The 14,030-nt window shown below is 41.8% G+C and overlaps 1 protein-coding gene across 2 annotated transcripts in view; it reads left to right on the forward strand.

The window, feature by feature from the left end:
- The first annotated feature begins 7,405 nt into the window (after positions 1-7,405).
- DOCK8 (dedicator of cytokinesis 8) overlaps positions 7,406-14,030 on the forward strand; it is a 90,066-nt gene continuing 83,441 nt past the window's right edge. For both annotated transcript variants that reach the window (XM_069001483.1, XM_069001484.1), the window contains exon 1: positions 7,406-7,683. In XM_069001483.1, the coding sequence (XP_068857584.1) occupies positions 7,631-7,683 (53 nt within the window). In that variant the 5' untranslated portion in view covers positions 7,406-7,630. The remainder of the gene's footprint in view (positions 7,684-14,030) is intronic.

The following is a 14,030-nucleotide window of genomic DNA, read 5'->3' on the forward strand; positions in this document are numbered from 1 at the left end:
TCGTGGGGTCATTTCTTCCTGAGTCTGAACAGGCCCAGCTCCCTCAGCCTTTCCTCATAAGAGAAACACTCTCCTTCAATCACCTCTTTTGCTCTCTGTTGGACCTGCTCCAGGAGTTCCATGTCTCTGTTGTCCTGAGGAGCCCAGAACTGGGCACAGCGCTCCAGCTGTGGCCTTGCCAGGGCTGAGGAGAAGGGCAGGATCACCTCCCTCGACCTCCTGGCAATGCTCTTCCTAATGCCCGCCAGGATACCATTAGCCTTCTTGGCCACCAGGACACTCTGCTGGTGATGGACAACTTGCTGTCCACCAGGATCATCATGTCCTTCTCTGCAGAGCTGCTTCCCAGCAGATCAGCCCCAAACATGGTTCAGACACGCCAGGAGCACTGAAGGAGCCCCAGCGTGATGAACAAATCCGCTGCAGGGTGCATGTGCTGTCATCTATCTATAATCAAATAATCAGCAAGGCTTTCTCTGCTCTCCATTAGGGACTGTGAGGGGGCACCATGTGTAAGACACAGCTACGGTTAATTTTAAGTGTTGTGTGCTCCCCAACTTCTTGTGAGTCGTAGGTTTAGCAAATGGGTTCCATTTCTCCATGTCAGAAGGCATAAATGTAACAGCATTGCGGAGGCACAGAGAAGAGATTGGATGCATGCTGATTCGTGCACACACCCAAGACCTAGGTGGGGTTCTCTGATCTCAAAATAAGGTTCAGTAGCACCAGTTTGAGTACTGCACTTCATCTTGTTTGTATGTCTATTGCCTTGTATGGTAATACATGCCATATGTAATATGAGAAATACTTGGTATTTATCCTTGACTCTTCCTATACTTGTGTAGGTTAAAATATTGAATACTGATAATGTTTGATGATATTCCAGTCTAAATATTTGGCTTCTCATTTAGTCATTCTAATTTTAACAAGCATGTGAAAGTCCGGTTAAAGAAATTATAAAATAATTTATTTAATCAATTGATTCAGCTTGTCCTTTGAAATATAACCATATTTTTTCCAACAGAAATATCTACAGTATACAGTAGTTTAGAACCAATGCATTATAAAATGCATCTTTTTGCATTCTTGTTTCAGCCATTCAGGTCATCCCTTTGTATGATGCATCCTATTTTAAAGGAAAAAATCTGATCAGCTTTTCAAAGCTGTATCTGCTAAAACCTCGCCTGATGGTAGATGTTTTTGCTGTCCTGGGACTGCACAGCTTTATATAATTCTGGTTTTAAGGTATTGATTTAAAAAAAATACAAGATTTTCATGGCAAGAAGGTTATGGTGTAAAAGAGGAAAAAGAAAGGCATTGGGAATGAGCAGTTTTGCATTGCAGAGCATATTAAAAAATAGGTGCAAGTTGTCTTTCAAAATGAGACTATTTGTAATACTGAAATTTCAGTTACATTTCAGTGAGACATCTGGTACTGGGAAAGAAAGGTGATTAAACCAGTGTCGTGGTTCTTTAAGTGGTTCTGCTTTTCATCAGCTCACATAACACTGCTCATTATTTTTCCTTTTGAACAAAATAACCTAAAATAAATACTATGGTTTCTGGGTTTTCTTCTGGTTTCTTTAAAGTTTATATTCAAATACTACAATTTTGCTGTAAGTGTTAGCTGTCCTTTCATTTCTGCTGAACCATGTAATAAAGTCTACTTTGTAAAGATAGATGTAAAACCTGCATAGTTTATTGTGGTGGCAGCTAAATGAGTATTGCAAACTTAAATCTGGGTGGCAGAGTTGAAGTGTTTTATTCTAAGGTATTTGTAGACAAGACATACAACATCAGAAAACAGTGAAGTGTTGCTGGGTACCAGGAAGTTGTATCTAATTATTGCTTTAGTTGGCTGCGCTTGAAATAACTTAGTCTCTTCCCAAATACTGAAGATCTCAGTGCAGCCAAAGTCGTTTTAATGATGGACCAAAGACTGATTTTAATGTTTGATTAAAGTGTTTAAGGCTTTAGGGGAAGATTGGGGAAGAAGGCTATAACAGGAAAATAAGGAAGAGCAATACTGCAACTTGCTGATTCCTGATACAGGAGCAAGAGGAGCATGATCTGAGCAAAACAGCAGAAGAAAATCATTGGCATTTCAATATTATATGGAATATGAGCTTTAAAGCCTAATAGCCCTGTGAGAAGGAAGTTCCCATATGGTACTACTAGCCAGTATAGCACAATATAGTTCAGCACCTCAGAGAAAGGAATTGCAAATTCATACAATGATACCAGTTAACCTGCAAAACAATAAGGAAACAGGTATTAAGTTCTGTTTTATGATCTCAAAATATTAGCTGGTAGACAGGTGCATAACTTCAGTCAGTATGATTTGCATATTCCCCAGGGTATGTTTACTTCTTTCTCGTCTGTTATCTGTTTAACTATTCCTATATTATACTATTTTTATTTTCTTATTTGTACTTGCATTGACAGTTCCTCCTGACAAGACTTTTTTTTTCTTTGAAGAATGTAGATTATTCATGTGTCATTTAAGAGAAGGAAGATCTTACTTCAGCCAGTGCACCTGCTTTTTAACACTGCTACTTTTTATGGCTTATGTTCTTAATATGCTGTTATAATGTGAAACTTACTGAAACTAAGAACATTAGAAAAAAGGTATGGTTTACTGTCAGGATTTAAATATCAGACCTCATCTAGCAAGTTGCCTTATTGTATGTAAGAAGATGATATCAGTAAGGGAAAATTTTGTGAGTGTTGTCTCTGCTAGAGTTTTGTTCACTGTGAAGGTGAACAAAGAAACATCTCTGCTTGAGAAACTCTGATGTGAATCTGGCCAGTAGCATTTATGTTCCTCCAGAAGAAAGAAGATAAGCTTTCACATAGACTGTTTTTATTCTTTAGACTCAAGTGTTCTATTAAAAAAAAAAAAAAAGGCTGCAGAGTGATCTAAGTTCCCTTTCTTCTGTTTCACCAACACAAAAACGAAACTCAGACCTAGGAGTGACTTCTTTAAATTTATTTTTTTAAGGGAGTTCAGTATTTCATTGCCAATCTATTTAAAACATTAATAGGAATAAAAAATTACATTTATTTTTTCTGAGATTTAGCCTACTGAATTTCATGTAACATTTTTTGTTTAAAACAGTTTTGACTACATCACTTAGATTTTGCTGGATACAGTTGAGATCTGTGCCAGCAAAAGCACTGAACTCTATGGCATGTCAGCTTCCTCTAAGGAAGGAGTATCTAGCTGTGCTGGCTACATTACACTCTTCTAGAAGTCAGTGATGTGGTAGGAAGGTGGAATATGAGTAAATATTAATAGGCACTGTGTGCTCCTGGCACGAATTGCAAACTGAGATCATCACAGTCTTGGTGTGAATCTCCAGATATTCTTATGGGGTAATCAAATCACATTTATTCATTGCTGAAGTTACATACCACTGGTGTTTTTTGCCAAGGATGCAAACCTAACGTTGTAAAAGATACTGAGAAAACTCCCATGGACCTAACTCAATTGCTGGTCCATCAGCAAAGGTACATCCTCTACAAATAAGCAGGTGACACTTAAGCAGGGCTTTGTTGGGATACAGACCATGACTGTGCTGGGACATGAAGTTGTGTTTTAACAATGTTTATGGTGCCCTGATACTCTACCATGCAGTAGCATTCCTTGCAGGGATACCACTGCCAGTGAAGAACAAAAAAGATGTTTGGAAATGTGTGCCTGAAAAAAAAAAAAAATCCTTGGTAGGTGATGTATAGACATGCCAATCATTATTTCTTCCAGAGTTTCTTTAATCCCAGCCTGAAAACTCCTTCAAAACAGTATGCAGCAGTATCCATTCTGCCCAGGCACCCATACAGAACCTGTGCTGTCATTACCACCACTCAGCTGTTCTCTGTGGCTGGGCCTGCAGCTCCTCAGCCTGCCCAGGTACAGCATGCAACCGGCCACAGACCCAACAGCTCCCAGTCAGGTGCAGGAGGAAGACCAAAGTAGGGTGAGAGCATTTGAAGCCCAAGAGAAATTAGAGGGGAGCATAGCTTATAACTGATTCTAGGGCTGAGGTGGTGAAGCAATGATTAGGACTACCATTTGGGATGTGTGTATGTGTGTATGACAGAAGGATGGGGATAAGGAAATGGGGAATGTCAGCATGGTTTCCACTGTATCTTATAGAACACCTAATACCAGCTACTGACATCCAAGCAAGCAAGGTCTGGAAAACCACAGTCTGTTCTGAATTGCACTGTTTTCTTTAATTTTGACTTTTTGATGCCTTGACTGGAACCTGGTTTCATATAATTTTTTAATCCCCTGACTGGAAAGATCTTGTTCTACTTCTTGTTAGAAAGGAATGTTTAGATTTCATTACCTTGTATTTAGTAGGTTGGTTTGTTGCAGGAATTCCAACGATAGTGTTTGTGTAGCAAAAAACTGGAGCACTCATTCTGACAATATTGAATTGGATAAGATAGCTTAAAAAAACCACCAACTTCTCATCTGGTAGTTCTCCAAGTTAAAACCATGTAAACTTTCTTGATAAAAGTCCATACTTTTTTCTTATTTTTCCCCCTTCAAAAAAGGCAATGTAACTGCTGACATAATAGATTAAAAGGAGTATTTGATGAGTTTTGCTGCTCATATGCCAAAGTAGGCTTCTGATAATTCAGTTCATCCAAAAAGATGATAACTTAAAATTATCTAAGTGTTTGTTCTATATCTGCTGAATGTATGTGCTGGTTTTGGCTGGTTTGTCTGGGTTTTGGTAGAATAAATTTTCTTCATGGTACTTGGTATGTTCCTGTGTTTTGGATTTGTGCTGGAAAAAGTGTTGATAACACAGGGATGTTCTTGTTATTGCTGAGCTGCACTTGCATAGCATCAAGGCTTTTTCTGCTTCTCACCCCAAACCACCATTGAGGAGGCTGGGGGTGCACATAGAGTTGTGAGGGCACACAGCCAGGAGAGCTGACCCCAAGTGACCACAGGGGCATCCCAGATCATATGGCATCATGCTCAGCATAGAAAGCTGGGGGAAAGAAGAAAGAAGGGGGCCTTATAACTGATGATATTTGTCTTCCCAAGTCACATTACGCATGCTGGAGCTCTGCTTTCCTGGGGATGGCTGAACACCCACCTGCCCATGGGAAGCAGTGACTGAATTCCTTGGTTCGCTTTGCTTATGTGCACAGCCTTTGTTTTCCCTATTAAACTGTCTTTGTCTCGACCCACAAGTTTTCTCACTTTTATCCTTCCAGTTCTCTCTTCCCCTCCCACTGGCTCAGAGTGTGAGACATAGTTGCCAGCTGGGGTTAAACCATGACAGTACCCTCTCTCTCAGTGTGTACATAAATATATACTAGCCAAAATATAAAGTTTTGGAAACTTTACTTTTGTGTTTCTCCTCAGGCATTTTTTTCCTGCATGTGGCAATATATTTCTGAGCAATCATTTTGTCCATGCTTACCAGGAATGTATGAAGCTGCAAAATAAACAATTGTATCATTAATAAATGGATGTATTTGTGCACATTGGTATGTTATCTACATTTCTGCTAGCTCTATTTCTATAGCAAGACTTAGCAATCAAAGAAGGTCCTATTTCATGCCACGTGAGCTACTAAAATGAAGCCTGGACTCTTTTTTTTGTAGCTTCAGTGAGGTAGTGTCTTGCCAGAGCCAGTATCTGTGGCATTCAAAAGTTTTTCTTGTCACCAATACATGTCAGACCACAGCTACATATCAGTGATTTGTAACTAAGCGATATTTAAGTTCAAGTTACATGTAGGTAAGTGGCCTTAGCTTTATCTTGGTGACGTAAAGACAGGATGGGTGTGGCGGGTAAGTTCCATGCAATACAGTATCCAATTTATTCCCCCAAAGCAAATATTTGTTAGGTAACAACATCCTATTAATAGTAGTTTTTAATATTTTCTTTCGTGAGTTTCTTTGAACTATTTCAGGTCTTGTTCTGCTCTAGATCCTTGTGGGTTTTTTTTCCAAAAAGATACCCATATTTGTTTCAATTTTTGAATTTTTGTTTACTCCTGTTTTCTTTTTCTTAAACCTCTTCAGCATCTCTACATTTCCCTAGGGGCCCTTAGCCAGAGATTAACCTAGAGGTTAACATTCATATTTGAGACCACACATACTTAACAGTACTCTGAAGAACGGTGAATCCTACAAAGAAAAAGGTAATTGTTAGTAGAAAATTTTAGGCCTTCAGTGTTTTACAGTCTTCTGTTCCTTGCCTCATATCCCACTGTTTTCCTCTAGATTCCCTCCAGCTTACTGGGAATGGAGAGATAGGCTATGACTGCCGTCCAGTAGGTGAATCCTAATGTTGTTGCCATCAAAGCCCAGATTTAATAAAAACAAGACAACCTAAAACTGAATTGCCTCTACTACCTCAGAATTCATCTGTAGAAACCATGTTTGGCTTTTGTTTCCCCTTTCAAATGAAGGGTGAGTTCTCCTTATCCAAAGAAGCAGTGAAAACTGCATCAAGGCAGAAAGAAAAATATCAATCAGGAAACATAATTTTGTAACAGAACCACAAGATACTTAATAAATATGGCCTTTTCTAAAAGCTGACCTGTAAGTGCTGGTAAACAGAACAGCAGTGAGGCCTGCTTTATGCCAAGCTGAGCTGGTATCTGGTGTTGGTACCTGTGAGTTCTTCTTACACATACAGTTTAGGTGTACGGGAAACATAGATCCTGAGCACACATGTGTACTGGCAAAATATTGTGCCAGGTAAAGAGCTGACATGTATTTACCTCTTACAACTTGCTGTCCCTCCCTGCCAGAACAGCTCCATCCCTGCTCTAGTGGGGCCAAAGGAAGGCCCCTGGCTATCTCTGATGCCGGAACGGCAGTGGGCGCGGTTCTGCCCTACTCCGAGCAGCCCTACTCAGGCCTGCTCCGCCTGATCCTGCCCGGCCCGGCGGCCGCGCCTGCTCCGCCTGGAAGGACGGGCTGGATCCTCGGCACCCGGGGCCGGTCCGGCTACGGCGGTGGCCAGCGGTGCCCGCTGCTTCCTCGCCCGCCCCCGCAGAGCAGCGCTTGACCCCCGGCGGGTGTGTGTATGTGTGGGGGGTGTGGTGGGGCGGAGGGGGAGGTGTCTGACACTCGCACTGCGGTTTCCAAAAGAAAAAAGGTGCAATCCCTCAGGATGCGCAGAGATGCCCGCAACTGTGCACGTTCAGATGTGCACGGTGCCTTCCCTTCCTGTGCGTGCCTAAGCGCTTGCCTCGCCCGCTGCTTCCCTCCAAAATGCCCACGGGGCGCGGCTCGAGGTTCGCCTCTGTACAAGAGGGAGGGGAAGTTCCTGCTGTCCCCCAGTGCCCGTGGGCGCCCCGGCCGAGGCGCACAGGCGGCGGAAGCCCCCGGGACGCTGGGCCGGGCGCTGCTGGCGGTGGAGCAGACGCGGCAGGGCGAGCAGCCTGCTGTGCACTAGGACAGATCCCTCCCACTCCGGCCAATTTCGGTGAAATGCGCCAGTTGCCGCCCAGAGCTGTCAGTGGATCGTCGGGTTTTTAGCCCGGAGCATGCAATTAAGAAAAATAAATAAATGAAATAAAGCCGCCCTTCGTGCGTACAGCCAGTCTCGGTCCTCGTCGGCAGCCGCCACCCGCGGCTGCTCGCCCGTATGGCGACGTTACCTGCCGCAGACAGGAGGGCGTTCGCCCTGAAAATCAACAGGTAAGCACTTTTCCTCGTACCCGGCAACTATCCCTCGCCAGTCTTAGCCCGGCCAAGGCAAGCGCGCGAGCGGCGGGAGCAGGGCGGGACGGCTCCTCCCCTGGAGACCCCCGGGGCGGAGAGCCATCTGAGAGCTCCCGATAGCGGGCTAGCCAGCTTCCGACGGGAACGGCTCCGCGCCGCCCGCTGCTCCTGCGGGAGTGCGGGAGTTGCAGACCCGGGCTGCACTTCTGCTGTAAGGTTTGCTCTGATGAAGCGTACTCCGATGAAACCGGCTGTGGGTCCGTGTCCTCTGGCGAGGAGGTGACGTCCAGTCTCACCCCAGGAATTTGTTGCCCATCTGTTCTGTCCGAAGAAGTCCCGAATTCTTTGGAGGGTCTGCTCAGTGTCGACGGGGCATGTGATTGGGGTTCCCCTTCACAAGAAGTGGCAAAATTACCTAATCCCTCTAAATTAGCACTCCTGGGAAATGATGAGTTTATGTAGGGCATCAATACTGCAATGACATACATCCCTGGGATTTTTTTTTTCATTCTTTCATCTATGAAAAGGAAAAATCCCCCGATGACTGAAAATATATCTACCTCCCACATTCCCTCCCTGAACCAAATAAATTAGAGTTCAGCTGTTGGAACACCATACTCTTGAGACTAAACTTGCTGTCTGATAGACTTTGGTGTCTTTTCCCAGGGAAGTGCTGACTCTCAGTTGGACTGTGCTCTGTGGTGACAGTAAGAAACCAAGACAATTATTTTCATATTGTTAGGTTCAAGGGAAAAACAGGCCTCCTTTTCAAGAGTCTGAGACAAAAACTGTGTTTCCAGGGTGTTGATGTAAGTACCAGGTACCCAAGTTTGCTGACACATAAAAGAACAAATAGGGTAATGGCAATATAAACTGAGGATAAGTCTCTGTGCCAGAGAGAAAAGTATGCAGAGAAACTCCACCTCCTCAGCAATTTGTTGGAAGACATGGGGTTTGCAGTCAGGGAGGATAAAATTAGCTCCTCTGTGATGTGCCTTTCTCATGGCAGAATATGCATGTGTACCTTTCTGTATCCTTTGGGAATTTATTTTAAGTTTATGGTGGAATATTCACAAGAGTGAGACACTGTATTTGGAAGCCATCAGATGAGCAGCTCATGAGAGGATTGTACCACAATTCCTGATCATTTGGAGACTTGCTTGAACAGAAATCATAACTAGCCGATATTTACAGGATTTGAGTTATTTTCTTACTTCCTATTTTTAGGGTCAGCTTTTTGGCAGCTTTCCCTAGCTGTGGTGATGGTCACTGTTCATCTCTATGACTAAAGCCTTACAAAGTGGTGGAGTCATAACAATTAGTTCAGCTTCATTTCACAAAGGTTCACAAAAGTTTTGCTAGTAAGAACTTTTGTGAAATTAAATTACTGTTATAATTTTTTTTCATTTCTTTTTCTTTTGAATCAATAATGAAATATTCGGTATTTTTCATAGCAAGTTAAATGTTGAAATGTATTATAAACATAATCTGAATATGATTCTAATTTAACAGTTTGCCTTTTTATTTTGTGAGCGTGGATATTCTCTTTTACACTTACTCTTTATTCTCTTTTATCAGTACAGTAGATACTTTCTAGAAGGGTATTTTGTTTCCCTTTCTTCAAAAGGAGCAGGACATTTTTACATGATTCCAATGCAGTTTGTTCTGCTGACAGAAGAGTGATAGATCTTCGCATGAAGCATTTTTTATATGGTGTTTGGATTTTTTTAAAGTAATTTTCAAAATCAGAGGAATAATAGGTCAGTGTGTTAGCTTTCTTGACTGTACACAAAAGGCTAACTTGCAGCTGTAAAATTTTGTTTCTTTCTCTTTAGAGTTCATGACTTTACTTCTTCAAAATGCAACTTGTAGTGAAAGTTGGACATTACTAACAAGGCATCATTTACAGGAGTTAGTACATTGCCTCTATAATTACATTGCATTCACTACAAATTTGCATGCAAAACGCTGCACTTTTTTTCACACTCTTTCTCCTGCCAGTGATTTATGTAAACTATATACTGTTTTTATGAGGACCACCAGAATTTTAGGCTCTGTTCTGCCTAAACATCAGCCACCTCCCTGCTACGAACTTAAGGTGTACCCTGGTGTGTTTGGTGAGCCATGATAGATATCTGACCAACCCTATGAACGCTGTTCTGTTAAAAATTAGCTATAACATGATACAAAATGTGTTAGTGGTCTCATTATGATTTAAATTTAGTGTGAGTTCACGGGCACTGGAGTTGCAGATGTTTCAGGAGCATGACAAGCAACACCTTTGTTTAGATCTAGGTCAAACTTTAAAAGCAGGCCTTCAAATGCCTTGAAACTCTTGTATGCAACCTGCCCACGTAAACATGTTTTCCCTATCACTTAATTCTTCCTTCCACTCATCTGGTGTCTGTTGCCCCAACCTGTTGCTTCCTGCCTTTTTTAATCCTGCAAAGACTTGCACATATGTTTTTAATGCATGTATGTGAGTAGTTCCTTCTGTTTTAATAGGATAGGTTTTATGAATAATAATGTTCATTTAATATGTAAAAGTGAAGGAAAAAATTTTAGTGTCCCTCAAGTTAGGCAGCTGGAAGTCAGCATGGGATACAGAAAGCCATATCATCCTTGCTGAGTTTAATTTGAGATAGTAATTAGAAGATATCTGGATTGTGCAATTTAAGTGTGTCTACTTTCCAATCACAGTACTTATACCCAGGAATCAAGTAAGTTGAAAAATAATTTTGTAAACCACTGAGGAAAAAACAACTCACCATTGCTAGAAATGTGGGCTCTAATATGTACCAGCTGAACAGTGTATGTTTCAGAGACCAGAAAAGTTGAATTTTAGTCAGTTTGTCTCAGTGTTAGGATAAACGCAGAAGAGATTTTCTTTTTTTTTTTTTTTGTTTAGCTAGTGCAATTTACTGACTTATCTTTCACATAGGTCTTGCAGTAGTAGTTACTTGTTTTGCCTTCAAGTGAAGACAATTGTGCTTTAAGCACCTACCTGGGGCCCTGGTCACCAACGGTATACATTCAAAACATTTCAACACACAAATTACAAAACAAAAGGTTATCAAGAACAGCAGTACAGGTCCATAACATATCACTTAACTTCCAGTCATGTGATTCTTGCAATTAGAAACCCTCCCAATAGGCATACTCTTCAACTGCCTCTACAGACAACTGTTGTCTGAATTTCACAAGTATTACATAAGAAATTTTCAACATTCATTTTTGTAATTTCATTTCCTTGTCCCTGAAATTTCCCAGTTGTGAAACAAAGTTTGCTTTTCCTGTTCTAATTTTAAGACGTGCTTAAGGATGAGTTTACATGCATAGACATATTAAAAAGAACAACAAACCCACACTACCACTATTAGAGGAATAATTTAGCTAAAGATTTCAAATTTTTAAAAGCTTATATTAAAAGTCACACTCGTACAAAATTCTCAAATTGTCCCAGGAGTTCCATTTTACATTAATGATGAAAATACATTTAAATTATTTTTACCTGAAAGGAAAAGGTCAGCTTAAATCTTGTATTGTACCGAGTTTCAGGTCTGAAGACCCATAAGAATTTACCCTAAATGACAAAGGGTGTTGTGGAAGAGTCAAGTACAGTGCAAAAATTATCTTAGTGGCAGAACTGATCATTTCCTATATACTGTGATAATAAATTTCTGTTCAATGCAACCCCTTTATGGGCCTGAGGCTGTCATCTTTGGATTGAATTTCAAGCCCTAGTTATATGGATATAATAAGATGTTAATTACTTTAAAGCATTGACGAGACTCCATTGTATACACCCAGCTACTTATTTTCATTATTTTTTCTTTTCAAACTCTAAATATATAAAATAAGCTGCAGAGAGGACCTCAGTCTTATGTATGTAAAATAGGTTTCTGTAGTAAATATAAAAATCTAGTGTATTCATGCATACATGTGTGAAATGGTAGTGGTTTTGTATTTGGTACACAGAATATGAAATGTGACAGTTTAAAAAGTAAGATGTATGTATTTCATATGTTAGGTATAGCAATGTTAGTAACAGTTTATAGTAAATGGGCATTTTTCTAAGACTTCCGCAAAAATAAATGAGATTATTCTTTTAAATCCTTGGGACAATTACATGGAGTTCATGTGTACAGGATATAAAGACCAGGTTTTCATATTAGTTCTCTAAAAAGGTTTGCATTGGAAGGGACCTTCAATGATGATGTAGTTCCAAACTCCCTGTTATTGGCACAGACATCTTTCACCAAATCAGGTTTTTCAGAGCCCCAACAAACCTGGCCTTGAACATTTCCAGTGATGGGGCATCCACAGCTTCTCTGGGCAACCTGTTCCAATGTGTTACCACCTTCACAGTGAAGAATTTCTTCTTACTAGCTAATCTAAACCTATCCTCTTTCACTTTAAAGTCTTTCTCCCTTGTGTCACTACAGGCTCCTGTAAAGAGCCCCTCCCCTTAGTTCCTGCAGATCCCCTTTAGGTGCTGGCAGGCTGCTATTGGGTCTTCCCAGAGCCTTCTCTTCTCCAGGCTGAACAAATCCAACTCTCAGCCCATCTTTGCAGGAGAGATACTTCAGCTCTCCTCTGGACTCACTCCAGGTCTATTTCCTTCTTGTCCTGGGACCCCAGAGCTGGATGCAGCACTGCAGGTGGGGTCTCAGCACAGCAGAGCAGAGGGGCAGAATCCCCTCCCTCGCCCTGCTGCCCACGCTGCTTTGGATGCAGCCCAGGACACATTTGACTTTCTGGGCCTTAGCACACATTGCTGGGTCATGTCCAGCTTTGCATTCATCAGTACCCTCAATTCCTTCTCTGAACAACCGCTCTCAATTCCATCTCTCCACCTGTACAGGTCTTGGGGGTTGCCCTGAACACGTTCAATGCCCTTGTGCTTGGCCTTGTTGAACTTCATCAGGTTCATATGAGCCCAGTTCTCAAGTCTGTCAGGGTCCCTTCCCTCTCGACAGATCCCTTCCATCAAGTGAATCAACTGAAGCACTTATCTTGATGGTGCATCCAGTCCCACTATGCATGTCATTAATGAAGCTATTAAGTAGTATTGCTCCCTCTACTTGCCCTTGAGAAACAGCGCTCAGTACTTACTTCATGTTGGGCATTGCGCATTCACTGCAGATCAAGCAGTGAAGCTATCAAGCTAGTTCCTCCTCCAGCTAAGACTCCATCCATTAAATATGTCTTTCCAAATTAGACATAAGAAAGTTGTGGGGTACCATACAGAAATTTAGGTGGGTAACACTGGTTGCTCTTCCCATGTCCACTGATGCAGTCACTCCATTGTAGAAAGCCACTAGATGAGTCCATCACAATCTGCCCTAGGTGAAGTCATGTTGGCTGTCTTTAATCACCTATCTGTATTCCACGTGCTTCAATGTAGCTTTCAGGAGAATCTGTTGCGTGATATTACCAAGCACTGAGGTAAGGCTGACTAGCACTGTTCCTGGATGCTGGTTTTGTTTGCAAACTGTTTAATCTGGCTATAGGAAAGAAATAGTGGAGTATACAGGAATATCACTATCTTTTTTTCATCTTTCATTCAGTTTTTTCCATTTCTTCAGCTGACTACAACATGTGTTTCTTTACAATTGTCCACAGCATTTATCTCCTATTTCTGGTTTACAGGGATAGATTATGAACTGAGCAAAGTATCTGCTCAATTCTTTCACAGAATTACACAATAGTTGAGGTTGGAAAGAACCACTGGAAGTTATCTTGTTCAGCCTTTCTGCTCAAGCAGGGCTATTTAGAGCTAGGTGCCTATGATCACATCCAGTTGGATTTTGAAGGCCTCCAAGGAGGCAGACTCCACAAGTTCTTTGGGCAATCTGTGCCAGGGCTCAGTCACCCTCATAGGAAAAAAATGTTTGACATGCAATCTCCCAAGTTTCAGGGCAGGCCCATTGCCTCTAGTGCTGTCGCTGTGCATCACTGAGAAAAGCCTGGCTCTATCTTCTTTATCCTTTTAGAAATATGTATAAATTGGTAAGATCCCCCCAAGCCTTCCCTTCTCCAGGCTGAACAGTGCTAGCTGTCTCAGTCCTTCCCTACCGGAGAGATGCTCTGGTCCCTTCATCACCTTTGTCACCCTTGGCTGGTCTCTCTCCAGTACGTCCATGTCTCTCTTGGACTGAGGAGCCCAGACTTGGACACAGAACTTAGGCATGTCTCACCACCATTGAGTGGATGGCAAGGATCATCTCCTTCAGCCTGCTGGCAATACTCTGCCCAGTGCACCCTGGCATAACATCTGGCTTTTTTGCTACCAGGGCATATTGCTGGCTCACGTTCAACTT

Source organism: Aphelocoma coerulescens (genome assembly GCF_041296385.1).
Source record: "Aphelocoma coerulescens isolate FSJ_1873_10779 chromosome Z unlocalized genomic scaffold, UR_Acoe_1.0 ChrZ, whole genome shotgun sequence".
Taxonomy (NCBI): Eukaryota; Metazoa; Chordata; class Aves; order Passeriformes; family Corvidae; genus Aphelocoma; species Aphelocoma coerulescens.